Consider the following 23,191-nt stretch of genomic DNA (forward strand, 5'->3'; position numbering starts at 1 on the left):
ACGCCGGTGCTTGTCTGCCTTGCGGCATAAAAACGGCTTTTGTGCTCTACTGTATTCTGTCGGTACGACTGTAATTTATTAGAATATATCTTATCTATAAGCTACATATCTAGAGACTATCAGACTAGGCATGCAAAGTGTATTATAATCATACTGTCGGAGATCTGTCCTTTTTTTTTTTCTTTTTTCGGTGCTTTGTACGGAATTGAGACCCGCTCGCCCACCCGCTCGCCTTATAACCTATAACTCATAACCGTATATTTTGATGTTAATACAATGTACCCGAATTCACAAATATGTAGGATATTACTACAGACATTCATGTAATATTACGTCACAACGTCTGCTGTATTAGCCATGTGTTTACTACGTGTTTATTTGGATATAGAGCGAGGGAATGAGTGACTCATGTGGAGACGCATTCTAATGCCAGGTGTGAACAGACGTATTTAAAGCTGTCCACTTGTGATCCGATCACTCAGGACGCATGTTAATGCCAGGTCTGAACAGGGCCATACATTAGCTGTACAATTATGGTTACATACTATCTCTCCCTGAAATGATACAATAAAAAAACTCCTCAATTACTCTAAATACCTTGACTTGATTCAAATGGACCAATAACAACAAATAAACAGTGAGGCCACAGCTTTGATTTTCTGGCTTTTTGCATAATTGACCCGCGTCCTCCATGTTTTCTTGCAATCATTAAGGAGTGAGATAAAACTGAAGAATCGTTAAAAACACAGGTCAATACATTTCTCATTTCAAACCGACAATTCTTCGTCGACACACCTGAAGGAAGCTTTTGTCATTTAAATGAAAAGAAACACCGATCAATAATTAATTTAAAGCATTTTTTTGACCAACAGCAACAGATGATAAGGTTTTTTTTTGTGTGTGTGTGAATGAGATACAGGCATTCATGTTTATTGAAGGCATTCTGAAGTGCACTAAGCACCCTAAGCACGTCTCAGATTGGCCTCTTCCAATGATTCTCTCTTTGACACAGATGGTGGATTATCAACAGTTTAGAAAATGTCTTTCAGCAATAAGTCGTGCTGGCATTTATTGCTTGTCCTCTTAATCTGAGACAAGCTGCTCATATAAAGAGTGCAATTAAAGAAACCGCTCCTTCTCACACCTCTTTGATAACAGAGTTAATCTACTCAGGAGGGACTGAGATTGGTGACATCGGCTTTTCCATGCTGGGTTTCCCCCGCTGTGTGTTTTTTTTTTTTTATTTGGGTCCTGGAGCGAATAGCCATTCAAAGCCACTTCACCTCCACCCATTCAGAGTGAGACAGTCCACTTCTGCCAAATGGAATGTGAGCACCAGCCATGTTTCTCTCCGCCAATGCTTTTTAGCACTCTGATCTCACCACTTGTGGGCTGTCTGCCCACTCATCAAATTATAGGCTCCGAATACGGCAGGCTTCCCACGTACGTCACATAATGCCTGACACATTGAACAAAGCTCAAGAACCAATCATTCCATTTACTTCACTTAGACAAATGTCACAGAACATTGATTGGCCTCGCTAATGAAGAAAACTGGATCAATGGAATAATTATAACGGGGAAAAAAAAAACATTTGACAATAGCACAAACCGTGTTATTGGGAATTCATAAATTCCAAATATGTCACCGATTTAGAAGAGTGTAGAGCCTGGAACCAAAGAGGCATTACTCTCCATTTCATAATAATTTTACTATGCATTAACATATCTGCAAAAGTTGCTTTCATATACTGTAGTGTACAATTGACCATGAACCATGTTGTGACAAGAGATCAAACGTCATCTTAAAAACGTGGATTTAAAGGATTTTTTCACTCATGAAAGGAAAAGATGTGGTGACAGATAATAATAACAATTAATAATTGTATTATATTTATTATTATCATTATGATTTAGACACACTAAAATATGGGTATTATGGGTATTAAATCAAACTACTATTAGCAGCAAATTATTGCAGTGTGCGTTGCTTCAAAATTGGACAGGGAGGTTATTTCCATTTGCGATAAGGTTCTAATTGTAAGTAACTGAACCACATTAAGCTGGCAAGACACTTTGTTTTCTTTAATCCTGTACGTTGTGTTAACTCACACTTCAGGTTTTAATTGGCCTTTCTGCTCAGCTAGAAACTGCGACTTTTATGCTCACACTGTACGGATTCAACTGACAGAACCTCCAATGTCCGCTGACAATTCCAATAACGTTATTTATAGATGACCATGCCCTCAATGATGTTTGCAAAAAGAGAGAAAGGCAGCGTTACTTTGTGCAAATCTATTATGGATGGAAAGCCAATAAGAAAAAATGAAAAAAAGCAGATATCTGGAATATGCAGACAGAAAGGTCAGTTCTGCTGCGAAGTTCAGTTTATATCACAGCTGACTGCAGCAAAACGCAAAATACTACGGCATTGATATTAAAACAAGCTAAGTACAGTATGTAGGGGATTTTTTGACAGAAGCAATATAGGGATTCTGAAAAAAAATTCTGACAACCGATCTTGCAGAAATTTGTCCAGATTCCAAAATTCTTAAATCGGAAGCGACCAATTTGGGGATGAATTGGGTTCAGTGCGTACAGTGTCTGTCCAGCTTCATGGAAATTTCCAATTTCATAAAGTGTCATTCAAACCAATAACTAATTCCCAAGGATAATATACACCAAGCTAATGTTGTTTACCATTTACAGGAACAGTGTGTAGGATCTGGCGGTATCTAGCAGTGAGGTTGCAGATTACAACTTCTCCCGTGTGCAAAGCATGTAGGATTGCTACGGTTGCCGACGCAAAAATGCGTCCTCTCTAGAGCCAGCTGTTGTAAGTGTAGAGTGCTTAGAGTGTGTACGTGGGAAGTGAGTGGTGAAGCATGAGAGAGAGAGAGCGGCAGCAACGACGGGAGTGAGTAACGTTATTGACTCCGGCCCAAGCAAGAAAAGTTAACAGTGTTTGGTTTGTCTGTTCTGGGCTACTGTAGAAACATGGAGGTGCAACATGGCGGACTCCCTATGCAGATATAAACAGCTCACTCTAAGGTAACGAAAACACAACGATTCTTATTTTCAGGTGATTACACACTAAAGAAAAAATACTTATTAATATGATATTCCATTTCTGCCAATAGATCCCCCTAACTGTTACACACTGGTCCTTTAAATCTATCAACTACCACATATCGGGCAGCGCTAGGTGTTGGTGACAGCAAGTATTTCCTCTACTGAGGTGAAATCAAGAGATCTTCCTAGATTGTAAATAACATTTAGCTAGGTAATGAAATCTGAGAAATTTCAGACACTGCATGCCGTTGCAGTGTCTGCAGGTGCGGCAGGCTCAAGTAAGAAACTGGCTTTGTTTGCCGGATAGAAGCAGCTGGACGAGAGTGCGACTCATCCACAAACATGTGGGCACACATTCTCAAAGCCATATATTTTCATCAGAGGCGATCTGATCTGTTATGCAGGATGAGACTGGGCACAGTGTGCCCACAGCTGCATCAGTATCACCGATCATATCACTGTGCCTCAGACCTTCCCACTATTAATATTCACACAATCTATCCAGAACAATGGGCCTTTCTTGGACTCCTTTTTTTTCCACTGGCCACTAATTGGATGTAATTACTCATCTACAAAACAAATGAGCGTGCTGAGGTTGCCTTGGAGACTAGATCAGGGGACCTAGCAGTGCGAATCGTTCGCAGGGCTTCATTTATACTGGTAATTATCTCCCTACCCCCACCCTCTTTCCCTTCTGCCCTCAGTGACCAAGCTGGCTGCGAGGCGATGGAGAGGGGAGTGTCTTGCAGTCATCTGTTACTGACATCATCGGGGTGGCTCTCTTTAAGTGGATAAATGCCCTGCTCTCGTTCCCACTTTGCCAGGTGACTGCCTTTAAGGAGGAATCACAAACCTTGAAAGTACTGCTGCTCTTTTTCTCACTAGTTGGAAAATAAAACTAATCACGTTGATGATAAAATATAGCGTCATGCTCCCCCGGCCTGTCGGGACTCAGAATGTGAAAAATATTTTTCATAACTTCGCCAGTGTTCTGCACCAAGTTCGTGACTATCCTCATTTTAAGTCCCACAGAAACTCAACATACCGTATTAAATAAACATACACACTTTTAAAGGCACAATCCGTGATCCAAATTTAACCTCCCCAGCATTATTAAAACGGCTAGAACCTCCTATCCCCCTCAAGGAGATAAACAGGTCTGTTAATACAGGACATACACTAAAACAACAACAAAACCTGTATTTGTAATATTTTTTGTTTGGTTTTATTTTTTGCTAAAATCAGTAATGCTTGCAAACACATCACTTAAAAAAGCTGTTAATTTTCATCTATATATCAACGCTTTGAATATACTGTACATCAGTGCCCGAATTGGACCAAAAAAGGTGCCAGTACCCTAATTAAGCAGTTTCATGACATGATCATTGCACTCGCCTTTGATATATTTGATATCATTTGTGGGAGGGCAAACAGTTTTGGACCGCAGTGAAAATGTTTTTTTTTTTTTTTTTTTTTGAAAGGCTAAACGCCAACAAATATGGATTGAAGCAGAATATTTCATTAGAAGATTTTTTTTATTATTATATATTTATTCTTTTTACTTTTGGACTTTACAACACTCTGGAGTTATTGGCAATGTCTGAATCACACAGTCAGAAACAATCCTACGCAGCCACCATTGGAATCTAATTCTACAAATAGTTTAATACTAATGAAATTAGTGTAGCCTAATCTTTAACTATTGGAGCAGCCCTATATTTCATTACATAAGACATACATTTCCAGTTTGTCTATCAATGTATTTGGTTAATAAAAACTTTTCATGTAGCTATTTATACAAATCAAATTGTACGCAAATATAATATTGCATATATGCTACAATAAAACCCCAAAATATGATATGATTGCCAAATGTAAGTCCATGATGTATGGACAAGACTGTGTTTATTTATCTCCAATGATGCATTCACATCAAATGTCAGTACAGTGTGTCAAATCAACATAATTCAGTATAACTGAAAACGTCTTATTTAAATCTCTTCCTATACCTTCTGGTAAATCAACATTTACCCCTTGCAATAATGGTATATATATACACTATGACAGAACAGCATTGTTGCATTGGCTCAGACTTGAAAAGCATGCAAGCCTTCAGTGCTTTGTTGTCATATTTTTTTGACATTCATAAATTGGATAAAAGCAGATGAATGCCATATAAGACCTATAGTTGAAGGATAAGGTCAAGTGCACTGTTGCCCATGGTGCCAAGTGTCACTGCCGCCATAATAGTTGGCAGGTGATGGGGGAGGCTCGGTGTTGTGCCGTCCGCAACTAGCACCGACAGCCTCGGAGTCATTTGCACTACAGCTAGCTACTATAGAAATATCTAAGCAGCTGTCTGCACTGGCTCTGTGCAGGCTCGCGTCTCAGCTGCGTCTCACGGGCGTAACCGCGACCTGAAGTGTTTATTCACGCTTAGTGATTGTAAACACAGTTAAGCTCTTTTCAGACGGTGCATAGCTAGACTCACCAGGAGGTGGCGGTACGCAATAAGAAGTAAGGGTAATCATGTGGACAAAAATTAGAAGTTCCGGTGAGTACCGGCCCATCTCAGGCACGGCTTGTACATAAATATACCTGCTATTTCTTCAGGGAATAATGGGAATAAGGGATTCTAAAAATCTATTAACATAAGTTATTTTCATTTCTGCAAGGAATAATCTTTCATGCAGTCGCTCCTCCCTTTCCCTCGCGGCGCCAGTGAGATTCCTCGGTGGACATCAAACACATCACTCTACAGAAGATGCAATAAACCTGACATGCTGCTTCTCAAATTAGCTTTGAATTTCAGAGCTACCATAATTAGCTTTTCCATTTTTCACCAATGTCATTTAAAAATAGCGTGAAAGAAACTACAGCTCTTTTGCTGTCTAGCCTTGCTTTCACTTTCCATTGATAAATAATCTTGTCTGAATGAATGGCTGAGTAATTAACAGCACTAGACATCCTTTTTCAGAGAGCACAGACATTCATAAATAATACATATTAAGTCTTGTCATTTTGTGTTCAGAGAAGCCCTGGCTAATTAATTTTAACAGATGATTTCTCCTTGCATTTACTCACCCATACTCAAGCCTCTGTTTTTTTTTTCACTTTTCATTTTTATGCCTGCTTTTTCCCTTTCTTGCTGTCTCCTCTCTTTTTCCAGTAATGGACAAACTCAACAGAGCTACTGATTATATATTACCTTCAGCCTTGGTGGGGAATGATTGTGGGAAGTTACAGAGGAATTGTGAACACTGGATCTGGGTAAAACAATGTGCAACAGTGTAGTAAATCAGTGCACACTAAATGATTTCCATGCAGATTTGAACCTGTGTGGGATCTGGTCTAGTTGGGACTGAGAAGGGCACTCAGTTATCGACAGTCGGCACAGATTATCCTATCGTGAGCAGCCTCAGAGCTGACAGCCATGGCTTTTGCTGAACACATTTTTTCAAAACATGTCTGCTCAGGCTTATGTGGTCTGAAGAAAATCTAAGACTCAGTGTGACTGAAATATGAGAGTGATACTGGCTACATCTAATGGCCATTAGATACAGAGGGAAGGACAATAGGAATAACTTGAAAGAATTATGATTCTACAGCAATGCTCACTCAGATATGTACCTCGTAGCAATAATATTTTCGTATTAGTCTTAACTTTCTCGAAAGCTGGGTATACAATGTACAATTTTAGTAAGTGGGTAGTACTTCACGTACGAGAATCGTTTGCGATGAAAAGCCAAAGCTCACGATTTATGCGCTCACACTGTACGGTCGATTGTCAGCCACAACTTGAGTGCTGACATTGTACGTGTAAAATAGAAAAAAAAACACGGCCCGTCGGCCCGTCTGGCCCCTGCGGACCGTTCTAGCTGTTGACAGTGTCAATAAAGATTCGTAGGAAAGCTCTGAGGCAGGTAAAGTTGTTTGCTAGCTAGCAGAGGTGTGTACTAGTCACAATGCTACGAGGCCAAGAAACTTACTGCTTTGGCCATCTGTGCCAAGAGCGCATATGGACTCGCAGGTGGCTACGAAGACGTGGACAGTATGGCTTGTCCATTTTGCAGAGAGAAATTGGAGGTAAGCTAGCTACGTTTTTGCTACATACTATTGTACATCGTTATCTTAATAGCTACGCTCTAATTGTAAGAAAAGTAGAAAAAAAGGCACTGCCGTTGGGAATCTGCTCGTGGCTCCTGCTAAACTGTGCGAGAAACCTGTGGACAGCCGACCAAAATTTCTGACTTCGGAAATTCATCCGATTGTCCGAAGGCCGGTCGGAAGGAGTTAAAACACTGTCGAAATGAGTCATGCAGCTCAAAATTCTCAGCAGAAACAGGCTAAAATGGTACAATGTATGCCAAGCTTTACTTTTTTACGTACCGCGGGCTCGTATGTGTGCCACGTCAGATTCAGCAAACACTCCTAGCTGCAGATAACTGTGTAAATGACTGCGTAACTTGAGAATGCCACCTGTGTGTTCATGAGAATGTGTGAATAAGCATAAATAACGCCACTATGATCTCCATATAAGGCTAAGGGTCATGCCTTTTCATCTACCAATACTATCACTGACTAAAGCCACGCTCTCTAAAGGGCCTGACGCGCATCCAAACGAAGTAGTCGGCCATGATGCGCCAAGACAAGCTTACCTTCAGTTAGGCATAATTCTAGTTGTTTTGCAGTTTGAGATGTTCCTTCTTGATATTGAAGTGTTATACAATAGAATCAATGGCCAATTTAAGTCAAATTATGATATCGTTAGGCTATGTGAATACATTTAGAATGATATTATAATTTGATTTGCAGAGTCAAACAGGATAATATCAACCTAATTATGAAGTAATTTTTTTATCGGATTTTCAAACTCAAAATTGCTTTCAAGCAATGAAATACACATCATCAGGGAACAAACTTAGATTAGATAACAGCAGACTGATAACACATGACTCCTAGAGGTGTGGACCACTGAAAATTATGTTCGTGCCTAAGAGAAAATGAAAATACGAGAAAATTGAGAAAGTTCTCCTAAATCACTCGTACAAGCCACTTAAAACAAATCTGCTCTTACGAGTGGTTTCTTGCATGAAGTCAATTGTGTGTGAATAGTCTTCTTACATCTTACAAAATTTCATTTAGTAATATTTTATGTCTATAAAATGAACAAAATGCTGTGATGTATTCAAATAGGTAAGCAGTAAACTATGCAAATTTACATTGCAATTTGCATGTAATTACAAATAAGTAATATGTAATAATCTCACTTCAAAATAAATGTATAATGCAAATGAAACTGAAATCGTGTACTTATTAGGAGGGACAAACACCATACTATATTTCATAAGTGAATTTTACAGGAGTGAGTACAAAATACCTCACTCCATTAAGCCTTGAGTAAGTTTTCTTTAGAGAGTGTGTTACGTGTGCAGCCCCTGGAGGGCAGAGTGGTGATGTCCCTAAAGCCTGTGCCTGTAACCTCGGAGCATCTGCCTACCACAAGCTGTGAGAGAGACACCGCTTCGCGGCGGAGGCGCAAAGGACACTTTGCCCTCCCCCGATGTGTCACATCTTTCCCTGGGCCTTAGACAAAAAAACCCAAGCAGGATGGGCTTGGCGTGCCTGCTCATGTTGTTTTGCACCAAATACATGTAAAGCGCCTCTGGCCTCAGAGCTGAGCTCTGCAGATTAGCATCTGGGACAAAATGGACCTGAGCTCACACAAAGAGCCAGATTGATTAAGACCAGTGCACACAGCCAATCCTGGTCTCCTCTCAGGCACTGCTGAAGATCACAGAGGAAATTGATAACGATCTTAATTTGGAAATATGTCGTCACACGAGTTTCCTTCTTTTCATTGGCAAAGGAAAAAAGAGTGTGGGGAGAAGAAGTGAGATGAGTAAAAGAACAAAGAAGAGCAACAACTAACTGAGGGGAGGAATGGGCTTTTAAAAAGACCATCTTAAGTCCAATAAAAATGACGGAGACACCCTCTGCGATCTATACTGCAGTCAATTTCTGACCACAGCCAACCTCTATTTCCAGTTTTGAACACCTGAGTCAAGTCAGACATACTGTACATAGCAAGTAGCCAGGCCTCTAAAAGCAGCTGAATGGGAGCTTTGTGTACACTGAAGGTAGATCTGAGACTGACATTTGAGCTTCGCAGAAAGCTCAGAGTGGACTCAGGAAAACACTCAACCAGAGTAGGCTGGGACTGTGAAGTTCCCCTGACTGTCAGAACCATCTGCATCACTTGCATTTTTCCTCTGTTTTTATCTGACAATCCTATAGCACAGGAGAGTTCAGATACTTTAAAATGTAGAAAACAGAATGATAACTAGCTTTTCCTTTAAAGAATGAGTGATCTAGTGCTGTTGTTGTGACATAAATGTCCCCAGGGGACCCCAGGAAGACTAGCTGTGCTTAGGGCACAGCTAATGGGGATTCTATAATAAACTTAATGTCTAATATTAGAATTACGTTCATGTATGAACTACCCTGACATTCATTTAAAGTGTCAGCAGTGGCACATTTATGAGGTTCATCCTTTATATCACCAGCAGAGGTGGATTATACTTGTCCAAAATGCAGCCCAGGTGCTAGTGCATGCATTAGTCATCTCCAAATAGCAATTTCCTCCTTGCTGCTCCACTATGCAGATGTTCGGCCCCTCCAAATGATATAAAGTGACTGCCCTTTGCATCCTCCAGTGGCACCCCGTAGTAGTTCAAATGAGTTCAAATCCGTGCTACCGGCTTAAAAGCCATGTATTGGCCAGCACCTCTCTACCTCCAGCGATGGTAAACTCCAGATCTCTCTGATCTACTTGTCGCCGGAGCCACAGTCTCTCAAAACTTCCTCACAAACACGCATCAAGGACTAGTCCTTGTTCTTTGCTCTTAGTGGTGCAACATGCTCCTGGTAGAGATCAGGGCAGAAAACACCTCAAATACAGACTGAAGACCCACCTCTTCAAAAAGCGTCTGGACTGACACCCACCTCAGATGCAACGTTTGCTAATAAAACATATTGCTTAGCCTGTCCTAGAAGTAACCACGACTCAGTGTTCCAACTGTCATAACTGTACTATTCTTGCTTTAAAATGAGAGACTTGTCTACGGTTACACAGCAGTGTTAAGGCCTTACACACGGGGCATGACATGTTTAAACGTGTGAATGAGGGACTGAGTTAATATAAACTCTAATATAAAGTATGACCGTGTGTTTTTCTAAAGAAAAATACTAGGACAGGGTTTGGAAGTTTCTTTTCTGTTGTTTTCTATTTGTAGGATGTCCTTGGTTTTGTGCTTATTAAGCTTATTATTTTTAGGGATTCTGTGTTATGTCTGTCCTGTTTTCTATGACCAAGTTGGAAATAGGTGTTACCACTTACCCCTTGTGATTGTTTTTTTTGTCTTCTTTCTATGTCAAATAAACGACATGAAAATGCGAAATAGTCGCCTGTGAATCTTATATGTCTTGGGCTTTTTATGTGAAAGGTAAGAACAGAAGAAGTGGATCTGGTCTACGCTGCCTCTTTGTCTAAGGTTGAAGGGGTAATAAAGTTTTTCAATCCTGGTTCGGACTAAAGAGCCTCCGTGTTGTTATTTCATAAATATAGGCACAACTCAACCCGTTTTCGCACGACGTGATTGGTTGACGCCTTTATTCACTAAAAAAAAGTGTCGCGTTTTCGTATTCTTCTTTTAAGTATTCTTGACAAAAAAGCATTTCAAAAAATGTATTGACGTGCAAATGAATTGCATGAAAAAAAATGCCACCGGTGTGGCAGCTCTTACAGGGCTTTGTTGAAAACTCGATTCTGATTCATCAATCACGGCGTTCTGCGGTCTGTTATTTCTTTATAGCAGACTGCTGCTATGAATAACAGACTGTTGCTAGGGATGCAGTTCTGTCATTGAACCATTTTTAAATCAATATTTCGTGACAAATTATAGATTTCTTTAGTAGGTAGCCGTGTAATAAGCGGGATAATTTCCAGCGAGCTGGTCATTATTGCGAAATGAATCCCCGCATTAAAATCCGTAAAAATTGAGCTATTTGGGTGCGGACTCTATTTGTTTCAACTTGTCTACAGTAACTTTAACTGCATGTTTTTACAGAAGGAAACTATTGATTTGTTAGTAAGACAAATAATTACGAGCTCTTGCGTAGTATTTAAATGTAAATCTATTATTATCTGTACTTGACTGCAAGAGAATGTATATTTAGCAAATTAAAAATTAGCAAAAGATCTTCTCTGGTAACAGTAATGTAGGATATAGGATATACGGTATCTTCGCAAAGTTTGTAAGATGTTGCAGAGTCTACATCTTCAGTAACTTTTCTTGTTGTGGTACACAAGGGGGGCCATAAAGTGAGAAAGTCCAAAATACACCTTGTCATCAGCAGTGGTCTGTCATAGAGAGGGAAGTCAGCTGCTGTCATTTCGTCTGCTGAGCTTTGGAGTAGGTGAAAGTGCCCTCTGTCAGGGATTTGAAAATGTCTTCCATGTTCACAAACACTCTCTGTGTGTATTGCTGACAAACAAGCTCGCAGCCCAACAAACAAGCCTCACAGCCTCAGAAAGGCAATACCTGCACCAAAAAGGTTTCTTGTAAAGAAACATATATCAAATAATAATAATAATTTTATTGGGATATATTAGGGATGTTTAAGAAATTGTTTTATTTATTCTTTTTTACATTTAAACTTCTTTGGTTTTGAATGCCATGTTAAGTTACACCCCACCCACCCTGCATCCTACCTACTGGGTCATAGACACAGTATATAGTTATGTTGCTGCTCTATGGGAACTGTAGGTGGAGTCAAAGCACAAAGAATCCACTCTTACATCATACATAAGGCTTTTTTACAAGAAAAAAACGGCACTAAAATTAGAGAATAAAAAAAATATAAACCACTAGAATTGCTATTCCTGAGTTGATTTTTGCCCGACTGTGCTGCAAATTACATTGCAAGATAGGACGGAGCTGCATCCCCAGACAATACACAGAGAGGAAGGTCAAGCCTAAACAATCTGTGTCCTCTGTTCCGTCTGTGTCGGTATAGAGAGAAGAGACCGCTGAATGTATTAATCCATGTAGTAGTATGGCATTAGCATCATCTCAAACACTTGATAAATCATCAATAAATCATTTTGTCAAAAAGCCACAAACCACAGAACGAAGGGCTGCACTTGTTATATCATCAAGATGCATCGGTAAAGCTTTTCTCTATCCAGAATAGAACAGTTAATAATAAATTGTAACAATATAACAAGGATACAGCTGATTTCAACCTACTGATATTTTACCACATTCATGTTTTCAGAATTTCTTGCTGTTATTGTGATAATGATTTTGCTGACAGATTCTGCCATATACTGAGGGGAGCATGGAGGTTTCACTGAGTGATGTTTTGCTGGCTCATGGCTGTTTAAGTACTCTAAAACAGGCCTATGATGTCACTGTTTACCACTCTAACCCCCTCACCCCCTCCCGCTCCTGTTCACAGTCATTTACTTGTCTCCCTTCCATTTGCAGCTGTCAGAATTAAACTGTACATAATGGTTGCCATCACGTCTCTTGCTTCCTGGCTGCTGCTAACCCCAAATCAACATTCCTGCTTCTTAGAGATGTTCATTGCAATTGTTGGGGCGAATTGTTTGTTTTTAGAAAATGCAAAATCAAATGAAAGAAAGAGCATCTGATTGGCCTCCAGTGTTCCCTGTGTTGATTTGAATTTAGTGCAAATGAGGACACCGGGGGGGGGGACTTTGTTTGTCTGTATATGTGTGTGCACGTGTGAATACTGTACACTAGCCGCTCGCACTGTAGCTGTCCCTGTGTTCAAACGTGTGCATCTTCAGGTATCACGGCACATTTGGCATTAGCAACTGTCTGCTGACTTTATATCTGTGAGTGACTGCACAAACCAGACAGCATCTGAGTTACAATTAAAACAGCCAACGAGCTTCTAATAGTATGTCTGATTAGGAAAGACACTCTTCCCTATAAATCCTGGAGGCTGTGTGTTCAGTCAGGGGAGCTATTATTGACAGCTATTGAATGATCTACAGTTGTAAGGGTGGTGAAAGCAGTGTGTCTAAATGAAGCCAACAAGTTAATCGATGCTGTGTTTAAGACCGAGAGAAACTTGCTTCCTGATTTTTGGAACTAATCTCTTGGCAGATATTCGTCTGTATGTGAATACATTGTGTAGTGTCTGTATTTATGCTTTAATGGAGAGTGTGTGTTGGAAGTTGATGTTTTTGACACTGACTTATCTTTCTATTTGAACTTTTAAACATTTGTAATTACTCATACACTGTAGCACACCAGTGCAACATAAGATTTAATGGGCGCAGCAGCCACATGACAAAAAATCATTAGTAAAGTGTCCAAAGTTTAGGGTGCTTTGACCCAACCCTGTCTCCAACAAAATTACATTCCCATAGGTGTTAATTTTGGCAGCTATTTTAGATTTAGTCTTAAATGTTTATTAGTTTTAGTCACTTTCATGTTATTTTTGTCCTTCATAGTTTTAGTCTAGCTTTAGTCGACGACAACTCAAAGCGTTTTAGTCCAGTTTTAGTCGCTGAAAAGTCATCAGATTTTAGTAAAAAGGTTTTGTCTCTTATTTTTGTCAGCTATTTTTGGTAACACTTCATTTTACAGGTCCGCAAATTTCATGGTAATTAGCTGATAATTAGCAAGTATTTGAAATTTCTTTGGAATTACTGACAAATACTCCAATATTTACCTCAAAATGTATCGAAAATTACTTTATCATAAACATGATTAAATAATTATATGTTAAAATAGCATATAATCATTAAAATAGGTCCCTTAGGCTTGAGAAGCGGCTGTGTGCTGCTCTTCATCGGAGGTGGAAAACCAAAACTAATAGAAGACACTTCTGATCAGGCACAAATCTCACCATTGTGTGACTTATTGTCTACACAAATGTAACCTGGTAGCTAATGTAATGATTCAGGGAGTTTTTTAAAGAAATTTCAGAGAAGTTATTTGATAATTATCATCTATTTATCAGCAGATATGGAAATAAAGCCTATCAATTGACTGTGTATTCTTTTCCTGGAAATGTATTAAATAAATTATTGGGAAAATAGCAGATTATAATTATTAAATAATGTTTATAATAAAGTAATTTCCGATACATTTTGAGGTAAATATTGGAGTAATTTGGCAGTAATTCCAATTTTATTTAATCTTAATCCTGTTTGGTCATCAGATTATATTGAACATTTCTGTCATTTTAATCAAACTGATTACACATAAAATTGTATCTTATCATTATCTGATGAAAAACACAGGTTGAATGATTAAGAATGCAGCTTTGCAGTTAGTTTGAGTCCTCCTGACTGCGCTCATTAGTGCTGCGAGGTTCAGTCGCACCCACCGGTCCGTTATGAGAGCCAATCCGCCCACCCAACATGTAAAAATATGTGTTACTCAACCACCCAACCCGACCCGCTAACCGTTAACTTATAGTAGCACAATTGTCAGGACACCTCAGGTGTGAGACAAGAAGGACAGAGACGGACTGTGCGCCGCCGTCACAGCTCGTTGTGTGTGTGTTTGAGACAGAGAGAGAGAGAGAGAGAGAGAGAGAGAGAGACAGAGAGAGGGGAAGAGAAGTTGGAAGGTGACAAAAATGAAGAGAGATTTTAGTAAAGCTTTTAAACTACAATTTTAGGCTCCTCTTTTTTCATCAACGATATTGCTTGTTTGATATCACCGTTAGTGTTTGATGACTTCGGTGCCGTCTTGCCATCGTCTCGTTTTAGTCATGGAAAAAAAGGTTGTTGACGAACATATTTCATTATGGTTTTCTTCAACGAAATTAACACTGGTTCCCATACAACTAAACACAGTTTTAAATAGTTTTAAACACGTGGTTAACGTTTTAAAACATCATTATATGGCTTAAAATGACAATGACATTGAAACAATCCAAAACCAAAATGCAACAAAACTACTTGGTTAGGTTTAGTAAAAACAAAACATCATGGTAAGGCTTAAAATGACTACGTGTCACACGGGACACGAACAGCAGTCTCCTGGGGGAAAGTCTGGCGTTTGCTTGACCGACTCATTCGCCACTACCTTCTAGACACGACCATTATTCCATGTAACTTTCATTAACAGTTGCTTGATCCACATACGTCACCTGCTCTGCGTGTCACTCGTACTATGTTGCTTGCTGCGCGGACTATTTTTACAAAGGTATTTGTGATACGTCAAAGACAAACGTAATCCACGACCAAATACGTTTCTCTCCAAAAATAATTGAGAAAAGAATTTAGTTGTATGGGAAGGTAATTTAGGAGACAGGGCTGTTTGACCAGATACCAGATAGATCGAAAAGTACATGAGAAAGTAGAGAAGAGTGGTAGCAAAGAAGAAAACATGACTGACTGTAGTATAAATTGGTTGAGTGCTACTGCTGACATTTCACTATACCTAGATTGGTTTACCATGGATGGTGGTAATGACATATCAAACGAAAAAAAACTTCTTAACTGGCATAGAAAATATTCTTCTGGCAGTCAAATATCTAGGCAAAGTGTAAAAGTATTTCCTAGTTTCCACACTTTTTTTTAACTCATACTATTTACCCAAATGTTTGATGCCAGGATTTCAAGGAAAAGCTCCTTGAATAGCTGTTACCTACTTTTAGATTATTGTATCCTATTCATAATCTAAAAGGCATACTATGTGTAACTATATCTTTTTAATGGCTGATTGATTAAAGTGACTGAAGGGAAGGGCATTTGTATTCATTGGGCAGAGAGGGCAGCGCCTGCTACAGCTTCATTCTGAACTGTCGCTGCCAGCCAGAGCATCGTGTTGGACTGTTGCAGCGTCCGTCTTGAAATCTACTCGCTGCTTTAATCCATCAGTTCACCGTCTGTTCTCCCTCTTTCCCTTGCTCATGCTTCAGCTAACATCCCATGGACTTGTGGGTATAAACTAACATTGCATGTGTTGTTTTATTTCGGTAGCTTGAATGAGCAGCCATTTGTTTTAGGCCATTAGCTCCCAAGCCAAGGCTCAGGCCGGCATTAATTTAGTTTTGGTAAAAGCGCATTTTTTTTTATTATTTCAGTTGCAGTGAGTGTGGAACGATTAGCTGAAGAAAGGAAAGGTTATTTTACAGGGTTATTCTTGGGTAATTGAGAAAAACTTGGAAACATACCTATGAGCTTTTGTATATTGTTTTTTTTTTATTTATTTAGATTTTTACAGAAGTGGATAAATTTGTGTGTTAAGAGATATAAAAAATAGAAATATATATTATATTTGATTGCAGATTTATATGCATTATTGTTAAACATAAAGTCATGACTTGATTGCCTCACACAGACTGACTGTAGAGGCGAGTCAGTCCCTCTCTGACTTGAGAAGGAGTACTCAATTTAATCACATTAAATGGTGCCTCTTTTATTTTGTATACCTCTTGTATGTCAGAGGAACCAACAGGTTCCTATCCAACAGATTAACAAAGACTTTCTGCTCTCTTTGAGTCTACATGCACAGTATGTCCCAGCTGGATACAGACCAATGTGTGTTAATGGCACCCATTTAAAAGTTCTAACAGGGTTGATTAATAAATTATTAAGTAGTTTGTTGTTTACACAATGATTTCAAAGAAAACAATTTGCTCCTCATTGACACTGTTGGAATGTCTGTAGCTGACCATTTTTCAAAAGAAGATGATGTGTTTTACTCCGGCAAGAGTAAAGAAATGAAGCATCATCTGAATTCAATCACTTAACATCTCTTGATTTTATATTTGTGCTTTCATACACAAATGTTAGATACTAATCATGGTCTATCTGTGTGTCTTATAGGGAACAGCAGAGAGTAATATTCTTCTGAAGTCTTTTAAAGACTCTTTGGGAGACTTAAAACACTGATTTAGATAATCCAACATTGCTATTGGGCCGACACGGCTTGTGCTTTTTTGGGGGGGCGGGAGGGCTTTTTATTGTGTACTCAAGTATGTGTGTTCATACTGAGTATTCTAGTTTAGGAGCTTAAATTACTGGTGTGAAGTTCACGGTTGAATCGATTGACATTGAGCTGCACTTTAAAAATTGTCATGAGTATCTTTACAGAAGTTTGTCATTTTGGAAACTGTGATTATTGTCAACTTTCTTGGGACACTCGGTACACGTGTCGGTACTGTGTAGTGTCTGTAAGCTTAGTTAATTATGTTCCGGAATGAGGTGTGTTGGAGCTGTGAAGGTTTTTAAGTAAGCTTTATTTTCTGACTAAATGGCTTAACAAAAATTTAATAGAGTTTAGGTATTTTGGAAACTGATCTTAAATACATTGCAGGGTCAAATTGTAATTTTTATGGAGGGAACAACAGTTTTTCCCTCTTCTAATCTCTCAGAAGTTGTTTATCTCTGATTTGGTTTGCTATGTTTACATGTTTACATTTAAATGTACTCTACAGGGAGTTGAGATTGTGTGATATTAAGAAGAATTGCTTCATGTCGTGGTTATTAAACAAACAATTTAATGTTAATATTGTGAAATTTGTTGAAATGTGAATTGTGTTAATGCTAACTAATTATTTAATGTCAATTTTATGCAACACACAAATGAGTTGTTAAATGTACTGTTACAGTTGCTGCAACTAAATTTTCACATCAATTCTCTAATAGAGTCTGATGTATTTCATATGCTGATAATAATGGTTGAACTTTTTTGACTTTTTCATGTAGGCTCTACTCAATTTTTAGTGTGACAGTTACTGTATATTATTGCGTTTTCCCTACTAGTGTTTGGAAAATGTTCCCTCCATATTTTTGAGTCAGATCAAAGCAACCATTTTACAGTGTAAGAACCGTGTATATATATATAAAATCTCTACTGTGTGTGTGTGTACGATGCTGTCAGTCTGAACTCAAATTGTTGCCGAGCGTGTGTATGTGTGGGCTCGGGGGACTATGTCTATGGGGAGAAGCAGAGCAGGAGAAGTTGGAGAGAGCAGCAGCCACACAGAACATGGACAGAGCGTTTACCTGGCCCTGTGCTCTGTGGGTACGCCAAGTAGCCGCCTCTTCCACGGGCCCCCCTACCTGAGCCACGCGCTGCTGCTACCGCCGCTGCCGCCACCGGTCCGTATGCCGTCGCTGGGAAGCCTGCAGGCACATACACACACACACACATATACACACACGCATCACTTCCTGCACATGGATGAGTACGTCCCAGAGCTACAGGAGAAATGTTGATACCAGCGCTGAGCTACGGGATAAAACTATAGCTGTCAAAGACGGGGGCTCATGTCGGGGCGACATCTATCAGCAGACTCTTACTGAACCCACTGTGATATTCAAAACCCCACAGACCCACTGATCCATTCACAGAAACAGAAGGATAGCCATGAGCAATTCCCAGAATATCACATTCAAATAAGAATAACTTGTGCAGCTTCCATGTGTGATCATCATGAGGCAAGATATCAAATTCAATTAAACAAAAACATGAATTAATGATTTAAAAAGGACCTATTATGCTCTTGTGCTTTTTCTCTTTCCTTTAGTGTTTTATATAGTTTTTTGTGCTTGTTAAAATGTCTGTAAAGTCACAAAGCCCAAAGTCCACGCCAAAGGGAGTTACTCTCCCCCATAGAAACACTAGTCCTGAACTGCCTGAAAAACCTTGCTTGAAGTCCCGCCTTTTCTTCCGTAACGCGGTGATGTAACTAAGTAACACATTTTGCCTAGCGGCTAGTTTGGCACGTCCTAAAACAAAGCTAGTTAGAGCGGAGCTGGAGCGGAGTCCGAAGAGTTTGGTTCAGCTGACCAATCAGAGCAGACTGGGCTTTTTTTTTGGGGGGCAGGAGCTCAAACAAAGCATTTCAAACACAGGTGCAGCACAGCCGGTATAAGAAAAATAAACCATTTTTTGAACCTTAAAGCATGTAAACATGTTCTACTAGAAACCAAAAATACAAGTATGCATCTGAAAATGAGCCTCTTTAAAACGTAATAAACAATAACTAACATTAGAGTGATCGTATTGGAATATTTACTATATAGTATGTACTTTAAACTCATATCCTCTCAATTTCCCTTTCATAGAAGATTTCTGTCTGACTGAAAAGGTGCAAATTCTTATTCATCTATAAAACTGTGAGTAAACTGACTTTCGCTATTCCCCCTGATTACATTAGTGAAAGCATTTGGCTCTGGGGAGTGTTTATGTCACATGCTTTGGATGAAAGATTACAGCCACTTCTGAGCTGCACAGACATGGGCATAATAGCCCTACCTCTGGGGACCATCCCTGCATTTTGTTCGGGAGTGTGCTCCCAATTACTGTGGGTTTCTATGGAATCAGAATCATCCACTGTAATGGAAGAGAGGCAAAGTATTCCACATTTTTTTTTTGTTGGGCTATTCAGGTAGAAGATATACAGTAGAAAAATATGTCCCACAATCAAATGGAGACATCTGTTGGATGATTTGTCATTCAGAGGAGACTTCAATCTGTTAGCTTATGTGAAGACTGAACAAGTCTCTTGTGCTTGTTTCCTCTACGGTAAATATTTATAGTACTCTAACGCTGAGATTTGTGAAGCTTTAAAGGGGACATATTTTTTTTTTAAAAACTCACTTTTTCAGTGCTTGTGCACACACATTTTGGGTATCGGGCAGGGCTGTCCTGAATACCATTTTTTGGGCTTTGAAGCTTCGGGACAGCGCCGCTGCTGCACTACTTTACACACACGCACCTCTACACATAACAAACAGTGATATCCGTCTGAGAATAACTAAGAATAATTAATGTTGAATATGAATAATGTTGTGGGATTATTCCTTATTTCATAGGCTATTTTGGGATTTATACATTATTACATACAAAAAACAAAAAACAAAGCATTCAAATACTGATTTGGAGGTCGATTACCATGGCAAAGTACCATGGCAAAGTACCATGATAAACACAAGATTTAAAGTGGTCCTTTTGTGTGATTCTTTGGAAGAAACTCAGTTTTACAAATCTGTCGATTAAATCAACTTATCGATTAGACAACAAAATTGTATGTTAGTCGAGTAAGAATTTCTTTGGTCGAGGACGGCCCTACTCATTAAAATATACCGCCCCCCATCTGAGTATCTCCACCCACAGCTTGAGAACTACCTTCGCAAGCCAATCAGAGCAGACTGTTTTTTTCCCGGGAGGAGTTCTTAAAGAGACAGACGCTAAAACGAAGCGTTTCAGACAGAAGGTGAATACAGGTATAGTCAGACAGACAGTATGAGAAAAATAATGTTTTTTTTTTAACATTAAAGCATGTAAACATGTTGTAGTAGAAACCCAAAATACAAGTATGAACCTGAAAATGAGCATGATATGGGACCTTTAAGCTTTAAAAGCCTTCACAAATCTGTCCAAATTGTCGGTTTATAATACACTAATAACTGAAAGACCTTAACACCATGCAAATATAAATCCACTTCTTTGGGGTCTGATTATTCCAACAAATATCAGCCTAATAATCAGTCTGTAATTAAACCAACTCAGTATCTGTGAATTGTAATTACACTGTTGGCCTTAATGAACACACGGTAGCTGGAGGTGGCTGACAGAGGCTAGTCCATGCCCAGGGCCCGGGCTCCTCTCTCGGCACAGGAATGGCATGTCATTAGCGGTGGTGATGAGATTCCTCACTCTGGGCTCAACACCGCCTATATGCCTAATCAGCCTCCTAAAATTATCTCCACAGGAAATACTTTCCTCACTAGCGAAAAAAAAAGAGCTCCAAATTCTCTCAATTGGAATCTGTCTTGATGTCTTTTTTCAGCTGAATGTGTGCGTTTTCTTCTATATTTATGGCCATATTCTGGGAGACTGTGGTTTAGATGTTACAAAATGGCACAGGACACCTTAGAGGATTATTTTTTTGAATGCTGTGGAGGTGAGAGGAGCACCAGCGGGTGACCTATTTTCCAAGTCAGCCTTGTAGTGCTATTCCACCAAGAAGGGCTCACACAAAAGACTGATGAGAGGGAGGGAGGGAGGGAGGTAGGGGGGGAAGAGGAGGTGACAGGGCAGGGTCAGATGAGCCGCAGCCAAAGAGAAAAACACATAGCTTTTCATCAGCCGCCTGAGAAGGAGGTAATTCACAACTCTGTCGACACAATACGACCATGAGTGTGTGTGTTGGGCGCGAGGTGCCATCGTGTTGCGACTGGCAGGCAGGTGAAGAAGAGACAGAAATGGCACTTTTCCCCCCCCGACTACCTAACAGCTCAGGAGAGAATAAGGGACCGTGGCGGCATGGCAACAGGGGGAAAAGAATACAAAAAAGACGACAACTAAAATCAGCCGCATTTATGCTACAGCTGCGGCGCCACACCGGGAACTGACTCCTACGGCTCAAATGATATTCTCCGCCTCTTTTCACAAAAACACAAATCAACTCTGATACTATGCTAATGATGGCCATGCACCCCTGCATTTCCACTTACAGTGTCCCCATGGTTGCTGTGCGGAACAGCGTTTCATGCAGCACCTCTTTTTCCCTCTCTCTCTCTCCTTTCCTAAGTGCTGAATCTATCTTCCCCTCGCTGCCATTGTCATGACACCCCCAATAGACCCACTGGCTTGGAAGTTAGTTGCGGGCAAAGTTGTGGTGAGAGATTAACTTTGCAGGATTAGGTGGGTTAATTAATAGATGGCTGCTGCTCATTGTTTTGTGCTCACGCTGTAAGAAGCCACCCAAGAGAAGCGCTGCAGCATTAAATCAATTTCATGGCCCTTTTATTACTGAGGAGATAAAGCCAATATTTAGCTTTCAATTCTTCACAATTATTGGGCCCCTGCTTTGCCACTTGAGTGGCTGCGCTTGGCTGGGGACAAGGACACATCTGTTTATGAGCTGTGGAGGCCCGGGGGCCTTGGTGTCCGGACTCCGGGGAACTGTCCTCAGCTTTTCGCTCCTAAAGCCTGCGGCACGGAAATTCAGCCTTCTTCAGGAGTGCGCACGGAAAGGAAGAAAGATTAGACCTCAAGAAAGACGAGGACTGTCAGGAATCTTGTAGACGTTTCACCCTCTCTCCAAGCGATTACACTTTCTCAACACAAACATAAAAATTTCATAAAGAAATTTACACAACAAGAATAGTTGCAAATTTCTACAGATATTTTATGTCCTTACAACTTTGACATTAACTGGTATTTTTTGGTCACACTTTATAATAATCATCATTTATAAATGACAGTTAATTAAAATTAATTAATTGTTATCTTACTGTCAAATAATGAAATGATAATTAATAATGTTTACTAATTATTAGTAATGCTATATTTGTATGTTGATGCACACATAACATTTTATATACTACATATATAAGTATCTGTTAATGATTAAGATAGGATTTGTAAACCGTAAAGAAATTGTATGTAAATCATCTATAATTTCTATATTATATAGATATTTGTAACACTTTGTTAATGGTTAAAAATTGGTTTGTAAACCGTCTATAAACATTACCTGGATGGCTATTATAAAGTTGCAACTTATGATTATAATACTTAAAAACTTAAAAAATTAAATGGTTGATAAATACTTTGTAGAGCATCTGTAAACAATATTTAGATAGATAGTTAATACTTTGTCAATGGTTAATAATTGGTTTCTGGTCCATCCATGTATGTAATGTTTATAATTGTTTTCCAGACAATTTCTTAAAAGTTTACAAATCATTTGGTTATCACTAACAAATACTTAATATAATATATAGAAAGTTACAATATGTGCAACAACAAATAGCTTACTAATGTAATCAGAACGTAATCGTTATCGTCACTTAACAGCTATGATAAGAGATATATTACACTAACTAATGATAAATTAACATCAATTACAGCATTACTAATAATTATTAAACATTATTAATCATCATTTCATCGTTTAATAACTATTAACTAAGTTTAATGAACTATCAATTCACCATTTATAAATGATGGTTACCATAAAGTGTTTATTATTTTTCTATCCATCCAACTCCGCTGTTTGCAAATATTGACCCACATTCAGATATTGATAGATAGATAGATAG

At 39.1% G+C, this 23,191-nt stretch overlaps 1 protein-coding gene across 13 annotated transcripts in view; it reads right to left on the reverse strand.

Moving 5' to 3' along the window:
- The window catches only part of LOC119475931 (RNA-binding protein Musashi homolog 2), a 331,608-nt gene that overhangs the window by 13,705 nt on the left and 294,712 nt on the right, over nt 1-23,191 (reverse strand). For 7 of the 13 annotated variants that reach the window (XM_037749065.1, XM_037749057.1, XM_037749066.1 and 4 more), the window contains one exon: nt 18,140-18,259. The exons of 2 other annotated variants lie outside the window; for them this stretch is intronic. In XM_037749065.1, coding sequence (XP_037604993.1) covers nt 18,140-18,259 — 120 coding nt within the window. The remainder of the gene's footprint in view (nt 1-18,139; nt 18,260-23,191) is intronic. 4 more of the 13 variants (XM_037749067.1, XM_037749061.1, XM_037749068.1 and 1 more) reach the window with 1 other exon arrangement.

The sequence above is a fragment of the Sebastes umbrosus genome, chromosome 17 (assembly GCF_015220745.1).
Source record: "Sebastes umbrosus isolate fSebUmb1 chromosome 17, fSebUmb1.pri, whole genome shotgun sequence".
Taxonomy (NCBI): Eukaryota; Metazoa; Chordata; class Actinopteri; order Perciformes; family Sebastidae; genus Sebastes; species Sebastes umbrosus.